The sequence below is a fragment of the Mesoplodon densirostris genome, chromosome 5 (assembly GCF_025265405.1).
Source record: "Mesoplodon densirostris isolate mMesDen1 chromosome 5, mMesDen1 primary haplotype, whole genome shotgun sequence".
NCBI classification, from domain to species: Eukaryota; Metazoa; Chordata; class Mammalia; order Artiodactyla; family Ziphiidae; genus Mesoplodon; species Mesoplodon densirostris.
In genome coordinates, this window is record NC_082665.1 from 18,691,485 (window position 1) to 18,708,538 (window position 17,054).

A 17,054-nucleotide genomic window follows, 5' to 3' on the forward strand; every position below is an offset into this window, starting at 1 on the left:
GCTGTGTGACTTTGGCAAAGTCATTTACCCACGCTGGGCCGCCTGACTTTGTTCATAGAACAAGGGTGATAATAATAACAGTATCCACCTCAATGGGATGTTGAGAGTATTCATTGAAATTTTAAAGAACTTAAAAATGGCCCTGGTACACGGCATTCAGTATTCTTTCTATGTCCTGAATGCCATACGTAGTTCATCTCCCTTTTACTTCTTCATTTTTTCCCTCCTTGCTTTCTTTTGGTTTTATGCCCATGTTTGCATGAACACTTTCTTTTCTTGGCATCTGCACATCTTTTAATGAAGATGAAGACCAGGCACACATAGAAACCTTAAATGTACATAAAATGATATATATACTCTTATCTCCTATTATGAATTAGCACAGCTTTTGAAATATCAACTTCTTTGAGGTAAAATTTACATACACTAAACATACACATGTTAAGTGTACAATTCCATGACTTCAGCGCATGTATACACCTGTAGAATAGCCACCATTATCAAGATATAGAACATCTCCATCACCCCAAAAATGTTCCCTCATGACCTTCTGCCATCAATCTCCTCTTCCTACACACTCCCTCAGGCAACCATTCATCTGCTTTCTGTCACTATAGATTAATTGTGCCTTTCTAGAATTTCATATAAACAAAATAACACAGTTATTTGTTTGTGTCTGGCTTCTTTGCTCAGCATATCGTTAGCAGAGTTATCTGTGTTGTTGCATGTACTTCAAACTTTCTTTTATTGCCGAGGAGTGTTTCATTGTATTGATATAGCACAATCTGTTTATCCATGGGTTACTTCCAGTTTTCCTTTCCCATTTTTCCTTTTAACTATATATCTTATGGATTTTCCCCATCATTTTATAGTTTGTATATAACATGCACATATCCTAATTTACTTAATTGTTTTACCTCTGTTGGACATGTAAGTTCTTTACCGTGTTTTAAAATGATAATAAACACTGTTATAAATATCTTCATGAACTCAAATATTAATGGAATCCAATTTGGAAGTAAGATTCTTGGACTATAGTCTTTATCTTTCAATGGTTTAGAAATATTTTCACTCTCTTTTCAATTCCAAGTTTGCAAATGAGAAGTTTAATGTCTGTCTGATTCTTTTTCTAAGAGACTTTTTAAAAATTATATATGATTTTAATTTATACAAGTTCAAGTAGGTCTCTGGGATATGTATATATGCATGCCTCTTTTTAAAAAAGATTTTTGGAACTCACCATTTTGCATCAGAAAATTCAAATATTATTATAGCTCAGAATTTTTAAAAAATCTCTTTGCTGTTTGCTTCATCATTTTTGTTTCTTCTAAAACTGCTTTGAGCCTGCATATTATTCTCATTTTGGGCCTCCTCTATGTGCCTTGGAGGTTTTTTTTTTAAATATTTTTATCCATGATTTCCTCATCTTTGTATTTCTTCTCTATGTTACAAATATGCTCTTTATTTGATTGAACAGTCTAAGTTGTTTTTGAACGTGACCATTTTATAATTTTTCTGTAATTTTTAAAAAATCTCAAGTCAAGCTTTATTTTACTTTCCAGAAACTGTGAGGCTGTAGGACCAAGGGATGAAGTTTCTCAGAAGCCAAGGATTAAATGTTTGGATTCTAACTTAAGGGCAACAGGAGGCCACTGAGTTTTAAACAGGTGAATGAATGTGATTAAATATATAGTTTAAGTAGAAATAATCTAGCTTCAGTCTGGCTGATCTCCCTTGAGGCAGGAGAATGGTTATCGTGGAGACTACAAGAGCCTACATTAGGGCAGAAATGGAGGCCAAAATGCAAATTCATTTGAGTGGGTATTAGGTGTACAATCAGTACCACTGATTGGGATTTATCCGTGTTGTTGCATGTACTTCAAACTTTCTTCGAAGTGATAGACTGGTTATTGCGGCTGAGGGAGGAGAAATTGACCAGGCTTCTTGTTGGACCTGGTGGATGGTTAGCTCTGCAATGATGCATAAAACACAATAGGAAGCTCAAGTGATGTTTATTTTGGAGGCGATGTATCCTTGCATCCTCTAATACCCATGTAGCAGTATATTTATAAACTCCTATGGGGGACTGACTAAAGTGTTTGTGTATTGGAATTTTGATACATTTTGCCACAGTGCTCTCCTTAAACCATACACTGTTTCTGTACTTTGCAATTCTCCTAGGTTTTCCTCACTGGCTTTCTTTGTCTAACATCTTAAACCCTGAAAATTCCCTGCGTTTGTGTAAAGATAAAATATAAAGCTTTTCTTTACCCATTACTTCCAAAGGAAAAATTGGATTGGAGAGCAGGGCGGTAAAGGAGCTTATTAAACTCCGTGTCGACAGCCAAAGCAAAGCGTTAGAAAAAGTTCCTTCAGGAGAGGACCAAGCTCCTCGAGTCACTCTATAGAAGGAAGAACTGGAGCGTGGGGAGGAGTCGGGGACACCCCCGCCCCCAGCCTCGCGTAGGTGCCACCCGCGGAGATGAAATGTGAGCCCGGGTGGCCGAGGACGCTGGATCGGCCGCTTAGCCCGCCGCCCGAGCGCCGCGGGGACAGACAAAGAGACCTCCGCCCCAGAGCAGCCCCGCGCGGCAGCCCGGGCTCCCCTCGAAAGCTCCCAGGGCGATGGCCAGGTCTCCGCGCCACCCGGCTCTCCAGAGCACTGCCCTCTGCATCTGACCGCCCTCCAGCTCCCCCATCCCCTCCCGGTGCCGGGCTCTCCCTTGGCTCCCAGCCCTCTCTACAGACCGATCTGTCTGTCTCTCTGTCCATCTCTGTCCTGGCGCGCAACCTCCGGCCACCGGCTTGGATGGACGCGCGGAGGGTCCCCGGGTGTCCAGGGGTCTTGCTTCCGAAGTTGGTCCTGCTCTTTGTCTACGCAGGTCAGTGACCTAGGGCGGCGGGAGAGGGGAAGGGGGCTCGGGGCGGCGACGGGGTCACACTCCGGGCAAACACGGGTTGGCCGGGATGCACGGGACCATGGTGGGAGGTCAGAGACTGTGAGGTCCCCGCAGGCAGGAGCAGAAGCCCAAGCCCGCGCGCTGCAGCCCTGGGCTTGACCTCCACACGGTTGTGTTTTGTCCCTTTCCTTACACGTTTCCTTTTTTTTTTTTTTTTTTCTTTTCTTTTCCTTTCTCTCTCTCCGCGAAGCAGCTACCCCCAACCCCACATTTAGGGGTTATTGTTTTTATTTTCTGGATAGCGTACATTTTTTCCAGTCGTATCCAGGACTCGGGAATTTGGGGTGAGAGTGGAGACTGAGCTGTGCGAAGAAAGCATGTTTTTTGAAAAGCACCTGAAGCTAGGGAGGCATCGCTGAGGTTTCAAATAAACTAATCTGATGACTTTTCCATTTCAGTAAATGCTACACACTGGCCCCTTCGCCTCCACATTCCGAATATTCCGGATTTTCCCTTTCAGAAATAAAAAAGCCTTAGACCTCTGTTTTTCTTCTTTAGAAGATGACCCTCAAGTGTGGTGGACAGGGTTATTGGAAGCTTTGAGTTGAAATATAGGGTTTTGGAGAGGCATAAATTCACCCAGAATCTGATCTGTTTTCGCTGAATTTGTTAAGCGTTTGCTTATAGGTGAAGGGCTTCTCATTTCCCTCATCCTAATTATTCTTAGAGAGAATTGCTAATAATTGATGAAGCAAAGCAGTTTTCTTGTTTTGTGACTGATGAGGAGCCCAAAATGGCCTTTCATTGGTTATTCATGTATAAAGTTAATTACACATGCGGCTTAGCATCCGCTTCATATTTTAAAAAACAGGATAAAAGCAGAGCTCTTTGGAAATGTTTTCATGTCTCTAACTTCCTATAACAAACACCACAGGCTTACCTATGACCTTGCAGTAGTAAGTTTATGTATAGCACTATGACTTGCCTTTTGATACTTAACAAAGATATTGCAACCAAAATGAAGACGTTCTTCAACATTCTTACCTGAACTTCAGTAGAACTGAATTTCTCATTCAGTCTTGCCAGAAATGAATCACAATAACTTCTATAGAAGTTTCCAATCTGTTTATTAAAATGTAAATTAGTGGCTGTCTATAAGTTGTTTTAAAGATATTTTATTGTAGGGGAATAGCTGACCTTCAAATACAGAAATTTATAAAATAGGAAAAGTACTTTCTATTTAATGAGGAGAGTCCACATTATAATGTGTTTCCAGTGCTTATTTCTTTTACTTAAGTCATATAATGTTTTTAGAATTTGAGAGTCTAACTGAATCAATTGAATTAATATTTGTTTTATATTAAAATCTCTTTATGAGTTCATTTGAAACAATGATAATTCTTTCCACTTCCTCTGTTTACAGAAAGAAAACAAAAATAAGAAAATAGAACGCAGCAAATGAAACTTTAATTCCCTTGCTCATCTTCAGTCACACCACTGAACAACTTTTTCTTGTTCTTTTGTCCATTTTATTCTCTTTGGTGAGCTGAAAGCTTCTAAGTTGCACTTTTCCTTCCCTTCTTCCTGTTCCCCTAATGTTAAGTGCACAGCCCCCCCAGGATTCAGGAAACTCGCCCAGCTGGCCAGCAGCAAGCTTGATCAGTTTAAAAAGTTTTCATTCCATTCATTTCTTCTCTCCATCCACATCCTTCCCCAGTATGCTACAAAGTCATTGTCAGCCAATACTAGGTTGAGTTATCATCTTTGATAAGAAATTATTAGCTAATGTGCTTTTGATATTAATTCCTGAACTCTATTTCAGAGGCCTTTTTATGCTTGCCGTATTCACTCAACTAATATTTATGGAATGAGATGTGTTAAATGATACATAGGACAGAGGCCATGCTTTGAGTCTTGTCTGGGAGATCAGGTGTGCCCATTACTCTAAGGTATAAAAAGCTGTATTATAGGAGAGATACACCAAATGCTCTAGGTGTTTGAAGGAGGGGACCTTATTGCTGGCTTAGGAGGATATGCTCCATGAAGATGATGTCTATTTTGTTTAGCATAATATTCTCAGAGACTAGCAAAACACCTGGCCCATAAGAGGAACTCAGGAAATATTTGCTCAGAGAAATTAAATTGAGGAGGACTTTTTAGGACCTACAGCTTTGAATTAGAGGAAGCCTTGGACATAGGAGATGTAATAGGATAGAGTGTGAACAAAGGCAAAAATCATGAGATTTGTATATACAAAAACAGATAACACAGTTGGGTTGGAACTAAGAGACAAGGCTGGAAGTGAGGACTGGGGTGAGATGGGGTACACTGAAGAAATAGAATTAATCCAGATACCCTGTTAAATAAATTGCCAGCTTTAATGGGACAAAAACCTATGTAGATGCACTGTCCGTAACTTGAATTATTTTCTCCAAGGAAAATGCATTAAATACAGGTTCCATTCCTTAAGGATATAAGAGCAAGGTTTCTATACCTGAAGCATCGTGTCTGACTGTGGAGTCACTTTGGGGAAGGGATTCAACGAAGTGTTTATATTATTATCCAACTCCCACTGCAGGCTACAAAGACAGGATTTGGCCAAGGTTTTAACCTTCCCAACCCTAGCCAGTGATTTCTGTCTCCTCCCTTTCCTTCCTTTCTGATCCTTAGCTATAGATTACGAGAGGCAATTCTGAGCAAGTGCTTGGAGCCAGATGCTTTCCTGTACTACACATTTCTTAAGATGGGAGTGGGGAAGCTTCTTCCAGATACTGCCTTTAACTAAAGTCATTGAAGAAAATTGGAACTAGCTAATTTTCAAGGATGTTAACTTGAATATTAGTAATAATATTATTTATCTTCTGAGGGCCATTGGGAAGTTTCATTCTTTTACACGTGAGAAAATTCTTCTGTACTGTTGAAACTGTGATCTTTATAGGATTGTTCTCAAATAAACTGGAGAAAGCAACTAACATATCAAAATAAGTTTGAAGTGGTTGACTCCCCAGTTTGGAAATGTTGTGATTGTGAATGTATTTGCCATACTATTAAACCTTCCCTTTTTGGTTGTTTAATTCTGGGAAGTAGACAAGAGTGCTGGAAAATGCCATAAAACTAATGAACAATGTGTGACAGGATCTAGATGTTTGCTGCAGGTATAATCCAGCTTCTTGGCTACAAGATTTGGGGCTTGGTTTCCTGTAACATTGGCTCAAAATATTTTGATAACACCATGTCCTTACAATAACAGTAATTGAATCTTCGATAATCATGGAGAGCTTAATAAGATGTCACTGTCTTGGGCATTATTCAAAAGGCACCCCATGAAGCTATTTAAAAATCACTTGTCCTGTTCTGACAGAATAAGGCAGGGTGTCAGCTCTCCCACTATCTGAACGGTTTTTAAGAGCATAAAGCAAAACATCCCAGCTAAGCATTTGAGATAACTGACTAGTCTAAATATTTGACTTAATTAAACAGTACTAAAAATAAAAGCTATAGAAATTTCCTGGGAAAATGATAAAATAAACTGCAAAAAGCAGACACCGTCAATAAATCATTAGATCGTGTTTTCTGTCTTCAAAATTTTGGATTTAAGTAGAGTTACTGAATCTTACAAAGGTAGTTATTTTTCCCTTTCTTGTCTTCTTACCACATCCCGGAAGAAAACATTAAGGTTTGTTCATTTATGAAGTAGAATAAAATTGAGGAAAAGAAAACATGAACTTTTGACTTGTTCCACAGAGGCCATACATTACTGATAAAAGTCAAAGAAATTTGCTGGTTTTTGATCGCATCAATTTATAAAGAATCATCTTGTCAGGGAGGTGATTTAAAAGCAAAATCTGTATTTTCCTCTCTAAATAAATCAATTACATGGACATGTAGGCATATATATAACATTTACACTTTTATGTTATGACTTTGACAGAAAAGCAAAAGTCTTATATAATTTAGATAGTAGTTATTGCCTTCAGAGATTGAGTTGGAAATGACCTATTTTGTGATTCTTGAACATGTAACTTAAATTATCAGACTGTACTTAATGTTTTCCTACATGTACCTGAAACTCACATATCCATTGTAATTTATACCACTGATTATAACTAAATGATAAACTTAACTTGTTAAACATAAATCATTTAGGAAGAATAAAGAATTTTTCAAAGGTAGGGTAATTTTTATTTAACATTTTGGTATAATTTTCCTTGCCAATAACATGGAAAAAAGACAGTAATTTGGTTTTTCAGCTCTGGTATGTCCTTTTTAATCAGAAAATACATTTCCCTCTTCACATAGTGCTGTTTCATAGCTTACTGATTCTTAAATCTGGTATCAAATAAACTCTTAATTATTCACCAGTGAATTATCTATAGGTAATTTTCCCCACAGCTAACTAACTCATTATCTTCCAATCCAAATGGATTGACAGGGTATGAAGACTCATCTGTGGTACCTTATGTATAGAAACTGTAATTATGGAGGTAAAAAATGGTAGAGAAAGGAAAGCATATAATGCATTGTGGTGAAAAATATACATTACTTAAATATTATCTCCAGTTGATATTATTCATGTCAACAACACTTTCCACTAAATGTAGTTGAGAGTAGCACCCTAAAGTCAAAAAACTTTATCATTTAAAAATTATTGCAAGAACTCTGTTGACCAAGTTAATGTCTGAGTAGTTGGATCACTCATTCCTCCCTTCAGTGTCTCATTCAACAAACTCTGACTACCAATTATGGTGCTCGATGGACGAGGTTCAAAGACTGGTCTTTGCCTTTTCCAGATTTATGTCTAATAAGGAAGGAAGATTAGTTTAGTTACTTACAAACGTTTTGGAATTGTGAGCACGTAAAATGAAAGTTTAACTGTTCTAAAGAGTGGTCGTTGACCGATTGAGATGTGAAATAGAGTGATTTTTCGTGAAGCTGGGATTTTCAGAAACGTAACTTCACGTATATGGTTTTTATTTTGTAGAGGATTGCCTTGCTCAGTGTGGCAAAGACTGCAAATCTTACTGCTGTGATGGAACCACTCCCTACTGTTGCTCCTACTATGCCTATATTGGGAATATTCTCTCGTGAGTATTAATCGAATTTGACCATATTGATACTTTTTTCCTTGCCCAGTTATGTTTTCAAAAAGTACTAAGTTATAGTTATGAGTAGGAAATTCTAAGATTGGTTGTTGACATAAAATCTTTACTGGAGACACTCAACACTCATCACTATCTAGTGTATTGTATTATTTAACTAAATGTGTAAATTAATACACAAAATAAATTGCTTTTGTTAGAAGGGAGTTTAAAGAATATTTTTTTATTGTCTAATTTGTTTTATGATAATAATAATGTAATAGTAATAATAATGTTTTAACTAGACCATATTCATATATTGATCATTTTTTAACATTGTAAACTATATTTTTTTGTCTGCTTTATTGAAGGATTAATAAGTTAGAATTTTTCATTTAATGATAGCCAGTTTATTTTGCCACGCATATATTTGTCTGACTCAGCCAGTAGATATCAGGGAAAAGAGACATTATGAATAAAAACAGTTGAGATATGAAACGTCAGTTTTCTACATGATGCATCTAAAGCAACTTTGGAAACAAGGTTAGAGCCCAAGAAATCTAGCCTCAACAGGGTAAAGTGATAACCAACTACAAAAATTAATGAAACATACATGCAGAGAAGGTGTTAAGTATTTCTCTCTAACAAATTAAGGATTTATTTTAGAGATGCTTCTAGGTGAAGGGAAATGGACGAGCAGAAGTTGTCTTCAGGGTTGTATGTCTGAGGACTGTGCAACTCTCTGTTCCTCTACACACACCTTCAAGTTAAGAAGTAGAAGGTAGAGAATAGGAACATAAGAATTTCACCGATGGGTGACCATTACCCATGGCTTTCAGGAGTCTGCATTTTGTATTTTTCAAGTGACTGTCAGGATGATTTGAAGGCTGTTCCATTGTGACTTAACTTGTGTTTTATGAAGGCTTATGTGGAGCCAGGAAAGATTAGACAATAAGTGATGTGTGCCTGGCTATTTTAAGCATATATCCATTAAGATGGCTTATAAGTCATCCTCGGTTTCCTGAGAATAGAATACCTGGCATCGCATAGACTTTCTAGAATCAAAGTGGGGCTGATCTTAGAGATCATGTCTCCATGAATAAGGCCAGAAAGGATCATACTTCAGGATATTCTTGAAGACTCTCATGGAGATGGAAGAAATGTCAGGCTGTAATAAAGATTGATGAACAGAATTTAAGCATTCTTTGAAATGCAAAAAAACTCTAAAAGTTTTAATTTTTTCTCATAGAAGATTTGGTGGAAAAACATTAAGTCCCTTTACATTTAGAAAACAGTCAGAATCAGCTTAGAATATAAATACATAATGATGTTTCTCATTTGTATATCACTTCATACTTTTTAAGTAAATTAAAATACTTCATTACTAAATTCAAATTTGGATTGTCCAATGATCTCCACATGCCAGAGGCTGTTGTTCCAGGTAGATGTGTGAGATGGCCCCAAAGGTGGTATAGATTTGAGGAACCTGGGGTCAGAATGACTCTGATTCTTTGGTCCTGTGACTCCTGGCCCATTTCTCTGCCTACTAACTACATCACAATGTTGTATTGTGCCCTTTTTCTCACCTCATAGATACCTCCACCCTGATAAATATATATAGAAGACATAATTACTTACTAATCAAAATAGTTAATTTTTTTAACTTACAGTTGTGCTTTACATGTTTTATATTTGCAATCAGATCCATTTTTTATGGTACCTATTCTTAGAACTAATTTTATCACTTGATTAAAGTAAGGAATTCATTGAGTTTTATCTTTATCTAGGTTATTAGGGCCACGTACTTGCTATGTTTGAAAAAAAGAATTGTGTTTTTTGGAGGGCGGAAATAAACACAGATGGCATTATATTTCAGGCAGCTAAACTGAATTTTCTGTTCAAAATAGAAACCACTAAGTAAATCCCTTGCTAAACAATTCTTAGAGGAAAAAAAAAAAGGGCTTTAAAGTGTTTTCCCCACTGGATAAAGGAGAATACATTTTCAGGATTTCCAGTTATTGTTTAAGATTTGAAAAGAGTTAACTCCACCCAAAGTTTTTCTCTTTTTTGAGTTAGGGTGGGTGTGTGGGGTAGAGAAAGAGAAAATAATTCCAAGAATGCTTACAAAAGTTCTTTCATACACATGTTTTCAAATATTGCTATTTTGGAACTCATACACTATGCTTCTTCTCTTCCAAGTATCCAGGCACATTCTTAGTAAAGTCATTTTAATCATCTTAACAGAGAATTTAATCTTCGTGGTCATCAGTAAGGTAATAGGGAAGAAAGCAATAAACACAGTGGAATGTTTTGTATCCTAAATGAATAATTTTATAAATCTGGCTTCGAGTCTTGTTTATTTTCAAATAGAAAATGTCTTGGCTTAGCCTAAAATGAGCTAAAAGAGAGTACAAAACACGATTTGGGTCATTCTCGACTGTGTGTAAATTGGTAAGGTAAGGCACACTTGATCCTTCTTGCTGAGGCCTCTCTAAAATAATCAGAGTAGAGGTATTTAGCCCTTAATTCCGTTTACTTCAACTGCTCTTTCTAAACTTTTGCAAATTAACTGTTAAGATTTGTTTTCAAACATATCACAAGAACTATCTTTCAATTTACCTTTTATATAGTTGAAAAGTATTATTTTAATCAGGTCTCTCCCTTTTACCCCCTTTTTTATCAGTTAGGAATTTTAAAATTTATTTGTATCTTGTGAAAACAATTTAAAAATTAAACTTTAAAAATAACATATATACTTTTTAAATTGAGATGTAATTGACGTGTAACATTATATTGGTTTCAGATGTACAACATAATGATTTGATATTTGTATATTCTGCAAAATGAGCAATACAATAAGTCTATTTGACGTAAATCTATTTAAAATGGCATGCCTACTTTTGCTCATTATGGTCACAGATATTGACTTCCATATAGAAAAGTAAAGTATTATTTTCCAGAATTTAAGAATAATTTTTGCAAAAGTCAGCATATACTATGCAATCAGTTATTTACAAATTCATATTGAGTGCCTGTTACCATGGCAACATAGGATCCAAAGATGAATAAATGATGTTCCCTGACCTTTACAATCTCAGAATCTTATAAGAGAAGAAAATGTAGACAAATAATTCTTCATAGAATTAATCTATGAAGTGTTATTGAAGGGCTGAGAAGAGAGAAAGCAGCTAAATGTGTGTGTGTGTTTAGAAAGAGATGTTTAGAGCAAGTCTCATAAATATGAAATTTGAACATAGTTTTAAAGAAAGAGTAGATATTTACATAAGTGGACAGTGAAGAAAGGGAAGAGCATTCCGGACAGAGACAGTTTCCCCTACAAAGGCAAAGATTTAAGAAAGAAAATGGTCAGTTTGGGAAAACCCATGTTGTTCAGTGTTGCTAGAAAAGGAAGGTTAAACTTTGAATATAACATGCAAATAAATAGGTAAGGCAAAATATACATCCTTATTTTACAGACTTTTATTGGTAGACTACATTCTTTTATTGATCATGTCTAACAAAACTAAAATAAAATAGTTCAGTATTTTTCTGGAAATAAGAGCTCGTTTTATGTAAAATGGATGCACTCTTAGATACCACTAAGACAAGAGACAAAGGTGAGAAGGCACCAAATGAAGATTATATTTACTTATTCCATAGAGAAAATATTTAGAGTGAACACTTTGAGATGTTACACTATTTAATACCATTTATGACAGAATATGTGACTTTGGAATTTTTTCTCCATTTTTGATCAGGAGTGTAACTACCTGACAATTAGAAACCTCACTGTGTTTGAAAATGAGAATTGGGCCAATTTACAAAGTAAACAATTTTTCATCAAACTGATTCTCAAACATTTCATCCAGCCACTTTTCTCCATGGAAAATAAACATTCTGTGATGAATATGGAAATGGGTATTTCAGTTTTGCCGCTGATGAAATTTGACTGACATTTCCTAGAGACAGGATCCAACATAAAGATAAGGTTTATGGAGTATTCTTTAGAACTAGTAGAATTCAAGGGCTCAGAGGGTGCAATTCAGTGGCTAATTACTATTAGTAATGGGACAGACTAAAAGCAGGACTTTACTGAAAACGAAGAAAGACTGTTATGTGAATAGGAAAATAATTGTACGATATTGAACATGAACCATATAATGACTGGGTTGGACATGGTGAGCCAGATGATAAGATATAAAATTTAATCTCCTCATTCAGAAATAGATTTTTGCTTTTCCATGTTGCTTTCGTAGAATGCAGATATGTCTAGGGATCCTTCAGTGTGCCATCTGGCCAACACAAAATTCCCAAGGGGAAAAATCAAAAGAAAGAACTAATAATGGAGATGCTCGTGGGATTAAGTTTCTTTTCTTCTCAATGAAATGTAAAAGATGGATTTTCTGAAGTTTTGCCAAGACAGCTAATAAATATAACAACTGTGATGTTAGAACCATGTTATTCATGAAAGCAAAACTGAGTTAAAAGATAAAGGTTTCATATTTCCAAATGGCATTTGAGGTCCCATACTCACTAAGTAGCTGAGCAATCTGAATAAAATAAGTGAGGTTGTTCAAATAAGGACAGAAATGTAATACAGTTTGAAAGGCCTTTGGCATTGGTAAGAACATCATTTAAATTAAATGAATTAAAATGTTCTTAGGACTTAGATATGATAAAACACCTCTGAAAGGTACATTCTGAGCAAATCAAAGTTTGTGGGAATCTTGTTTTTGTTTTAATAATGACAGAATGATAAATAACTAATATAATGTTAAAATGATTATGTACTTGATTTTAATGTTAATGAGGTGACTTTTGGAAAGCACCTGGGGATGGGGGCTGGTTGCCAGGGAAACCAACCATGTGACTATGGGGTTGGAACTTTCAACCCCAACCCCTGGACCTCTAGGGATGGAAGAGGGGCTGGAGATTGATTTCAGTATCAATGGCCAATGATTTAATCAATCGTGCCTTTGTAATGAAACCTCCATGAAAATGCAAAAGGACAGTGTTTGGAAAGCTACTAGATTGGTGAATACATGGAGATTTATGGAGAATGGCTCACTCAGAGAAATTTTTTTTTAGTTTAAGTAATTGAATTAAAAAAAATTTAATGTAGTAACAGATAATGTTTGCTATAAGAAGAAAGTCATTGTTTCTCAAAAGACATGCATTTTATGTATTACATAAATACATTTTATGTATTATTAAGAGCAAATATAAATGTGAAGATATCTAAACTTTTTTGAATCAACTCTATTCAATTATAATTGCCTTTGTAAATTAAGCTTCATTGTTAAAAATATAATTTGTTTTTAGGAAGGGCTAGATAAGTTTCTAGAACATGTTCCCAGCAATTTATTTCTATAATATGTACAGAGATATTCTATGTTCTACAGCTGGTAATGGAGGACATAGCCATGAATCAAACACAGTTCCTGCTCTTGAATTGCTTATAAGCTACTGGGAAACATGAACTTAGGAAACAGACAGTTTAGTAGGCTGTGGAAAGGACTAAATGTAATGGAATCAGAGAGAAGGAGTTTTTAGTCCAACTTTAGGGTGCCAGGAAGACTTCTTGAAGGAGAGCAATTCTAAGAAGATCCTTGAAAGAAACGTCAATTGATGAAATCCATCACTCACTTGAGTTAAAAAAAAACACTTAGCAAACTATGAATAGAGAGGAAAATTTCTTAACTGAATAAAGATCTCAAAAGAAAAAACAAAACCTACCTCAAGAACCATACTCAATGCTACACTGTTATGATCATTCCCTTTTAAGGCAACTATAAGACAAGCTAGCATCTAGCACCATTCTATTCAGCATTTTACTGGCTTGGTCAGTGTAACCAACAAGAAAAATTAAAAAGAGATGATTCCAATTGGAAAGGAAAGAACTAAATTGTGATTATTTACCAATGATATGATTGCCTATACCCCTCAGACTATAAAAACAAATAAGAGAATTCTTCAACATTGCAGGATGTAAGATCAGTGTACAAAAATTAGTGCATCCCTATACATCAACAACACTCAGAAAACGTAATATATATGTGTGTACACAAATCTCACAACACCAGAAACTAAGTACCTAGTAAGAAATCCAATAATATGTGCATGGCACTTATGGAGTAATATAAATACATAAAAGTTTCAAGAGATTAAAGGAAGACTTAAAGAAATTAAGAGATATACCAAATTGTGGATGAGAATATTGTAAGGTTGTCAATATTGGGATATGTCAATTCTTCCTGAACTATATGTAAAATCAATACAATTCTAATAAAAACCCACAGGACCATTTTTTATTGAGTTTGACAGACTGAGCCTAAAATGTATATGAGCAAGAAAAGGGTATAGACAAAAGAAAACAGTTGTGAAAAACAACAAAGTGAAAAGACATGCCTAGGAGACATCAAGATTTATTATAAAGTTATAGAAAATAAATAGTGTGATACTGGTTCACAGATAAACTGATAGAATATAAAGCTTAGAAATTGACTCATATGATAATGGAGATGATTTCTGATTACAAACCAGTAGAGGTGGGTGGATTATTTAATAAATGGTGCCAAGACAGTTAACTATCCATACAGATAAATGTTAAAATAGATCACTCCATCACACCACACCCCAAAATCTATCCTAATGGACTAATTACATAAAGGCAAGAAGCAAATATTTACAACATTTTAAAAAAGAGTAGAATGGCATCATAGTATCAGAATAGGAAAGATTTCTAAAATAAAAGCTAGAAAGCACAAACTGTAAAATAAGAGGTATACTAAATCACTGAACTCTACACGTTAAAACAATGAATTTTATGGTATGTGAATTATATCTCAATCTTCAATTTTTTAAAAAAAATATATAAGGCAACAATTCCATAGGCGAAGTGTCAGGCAAATTCCCCACTTGGAGAAGATACTTGCAATTCATATGATTCACAAAAGATTAGTATCCATAATGCCTCAATAGGAAAATGGGCACTGTGTGTGCTCAAAAGAAGTAGTAGAGCAGAAAACCAGAAGGGCAATAAACACATGGAAGATGCTCCCCCTTGCTAGCTAAAGCAGGGAAATGCAGTTTAAAACAGTACAAGACTGTTCAGAGCTGTCAGGCTGGCAATACTCGGTAAGTCTGATAGCACCAAGCACTGTGGGCCAGCGTGAAAGGGAACTCACACTGCTGGTGGGAAAACACAAATCGTTATCAACACTTGGGGAGCAATCTGACCACATGCAGAAAAGATGAAGATGGGCATCCTTTAGGACTTGGCAATTTACCCCTTCTACATATATTCCCTGGAAAATCCTCAAATATGCACAAGGAGACATCGTAATGTTGGTTGATATTATTTAAAATAGCATAACATTGGAAGCAACCTAAATTTCTATCAGAGGAGAATGGATAAGTAAATTAGAGTATATCCATACAGTAGAACAGGATAAAGCAATTAAATCCACACATGTTAGTGTATCGTTAGAGTAAATCTCAAACCTATAATGCTGTGTGAAAAAGAGCTAACAGAAAAAGAATGTGTCAAACATGATACTATTTGCATAAAGCTAAACACATAAAATAATTCTGTATATTATAGAAACATGCACATGTGGTAAATGTGTGGTAACTTTGTGGGGGAGGGAAAGGTACAGATGAATTTCAGTATTTCCCAGAACTGAGGGGTTTCCTGGGGTGCAGGACTTTCAGTGCTACAATTTGGGACAGTCCTGGGACAAGTTTGTCACCTTAGGCAGAGGAGTAGGAAGGAGACCTTCAACTCTAATATTTTATTATTTAAAAAATACAAATCTGAAACATATAAATTATTAACATGCAATAAATATGGTTAGTGGGTATGTAGGTGTTTTATATTAGTATCTGTAATTTTTATATTTTGGAAAATCCTTATAATTAAAAGAAAGAAAGCAATGGAAATGTTTGATGAAGACAGTAAGAGATCACGTGGACACCTAAGATTTTAAGACCAATTTCATTGTGTGGGTTTTCCAACACCACAAGCAATTAACTCAGTTCTGACACTATGTACCTGGAGAGAACATCAGATCCACAGGTTATGGGTCCAGTCCTATAAAACTGTTCCCACCTCCCCCAACTTTAGCCACCAGTTGCAAGTCCATAGTGTCACCTGAGCTTCTGAACTATAAATTAGAGGTTTCAATGACCCTAGGATTCAATAAATTTGCTAGATCACTCACAGAACTCAAAGAAACATTTTACTTACTAGAATAAAACATTATAACTCAGAGACAGCCAGATGGAAGAGCTGCATAAGGCAAAGTATGGGGAAAGGTTTGAAGCTTCCATGCTCTCTCCAGTCATGTCCCTCTCCCTAATTCTCCACATGTTCACCAACCCAGGAAGCTCTCCAAACCCTGTCCTTTTGGGGTTTTATGAAGGTTTCATTACATAGACATGATTGATTAAATTACTGACTGTTAATGATTTAACTCAATCTCCAGCCCCTCACCCCTCCCTGGAGGTCTGGAGGTTGGAATGAAAGTTCCAACCCTCTAATCACAAGGTTGGTTTCCCTGGCAACCAGCCCGCATCCTCAGGTGCTTTCCAAAACTCACCTCATTAACATAAACTCAGATGTGGTTGAAAGGGGTTTGTTATGAACATCAAGACACCTTTATCACTCTTATCACTTAGGAAATTCCAGGGGTTTTAGGATCTCTGTGCCAGAAATGGGACAAGGATCAAATATTTATGTGTTAATATAAATATCACAGCACCTTGTTCACATGTGGATTCTGATTTGGTTAGATCTGGTGTGGAACCTGAAACCTGAAATTCTGCATTTTTTACAAACTCCCAGGGGGTTCTGATGCCGCCTATCCTTCAAGCACGCTTGTAGAGAGGGCTGGTGCTCTTTGACAATGTCCTGCACTGCAGGGCAAAGTGATCAAAGAGACTAAGAATTGGGGCTAAACAAGAGGAAAAAGTACAAATCAAGTCTGAAGTTCTGAATGATTGCGTAGATAGTGTGTTCTGGGAACTAATGAGGAATATTCAAGAAGGTTCAGAGAGGGGAATAAATTCCATTTTT

General features: G+C 36.0%; 1 protein-coding gene across 1 annotated transcript in view; it reads left to right on the forward strand.

Annotated features, from left to right (window-relative positions):
- The first annotated feature begins 2,482 nt into the window (after window positions 1-2,482).
- CYYR1 (cysteine and tyrosine rich 1) overlaps window positions 2,483-17,054 on the forward strand; it is a 105,614-nt gene continuing 91,042 nt past the window's right edge. Inside the window, 4 exon segments of the mRNA XM_060098787.1 lie at window positions 2,483-2,704; window positions 2,706-2,734; window positions 2,791-2,882; window positions 7,882-7,984. Of these exon segments, the coding sequence (XP_059954770.1) occupies window positions 2,483-2,704; window positions 2,706-2,734; window positions 2,791-2,882; window positions 7,882-7,984 (446 nt within the window).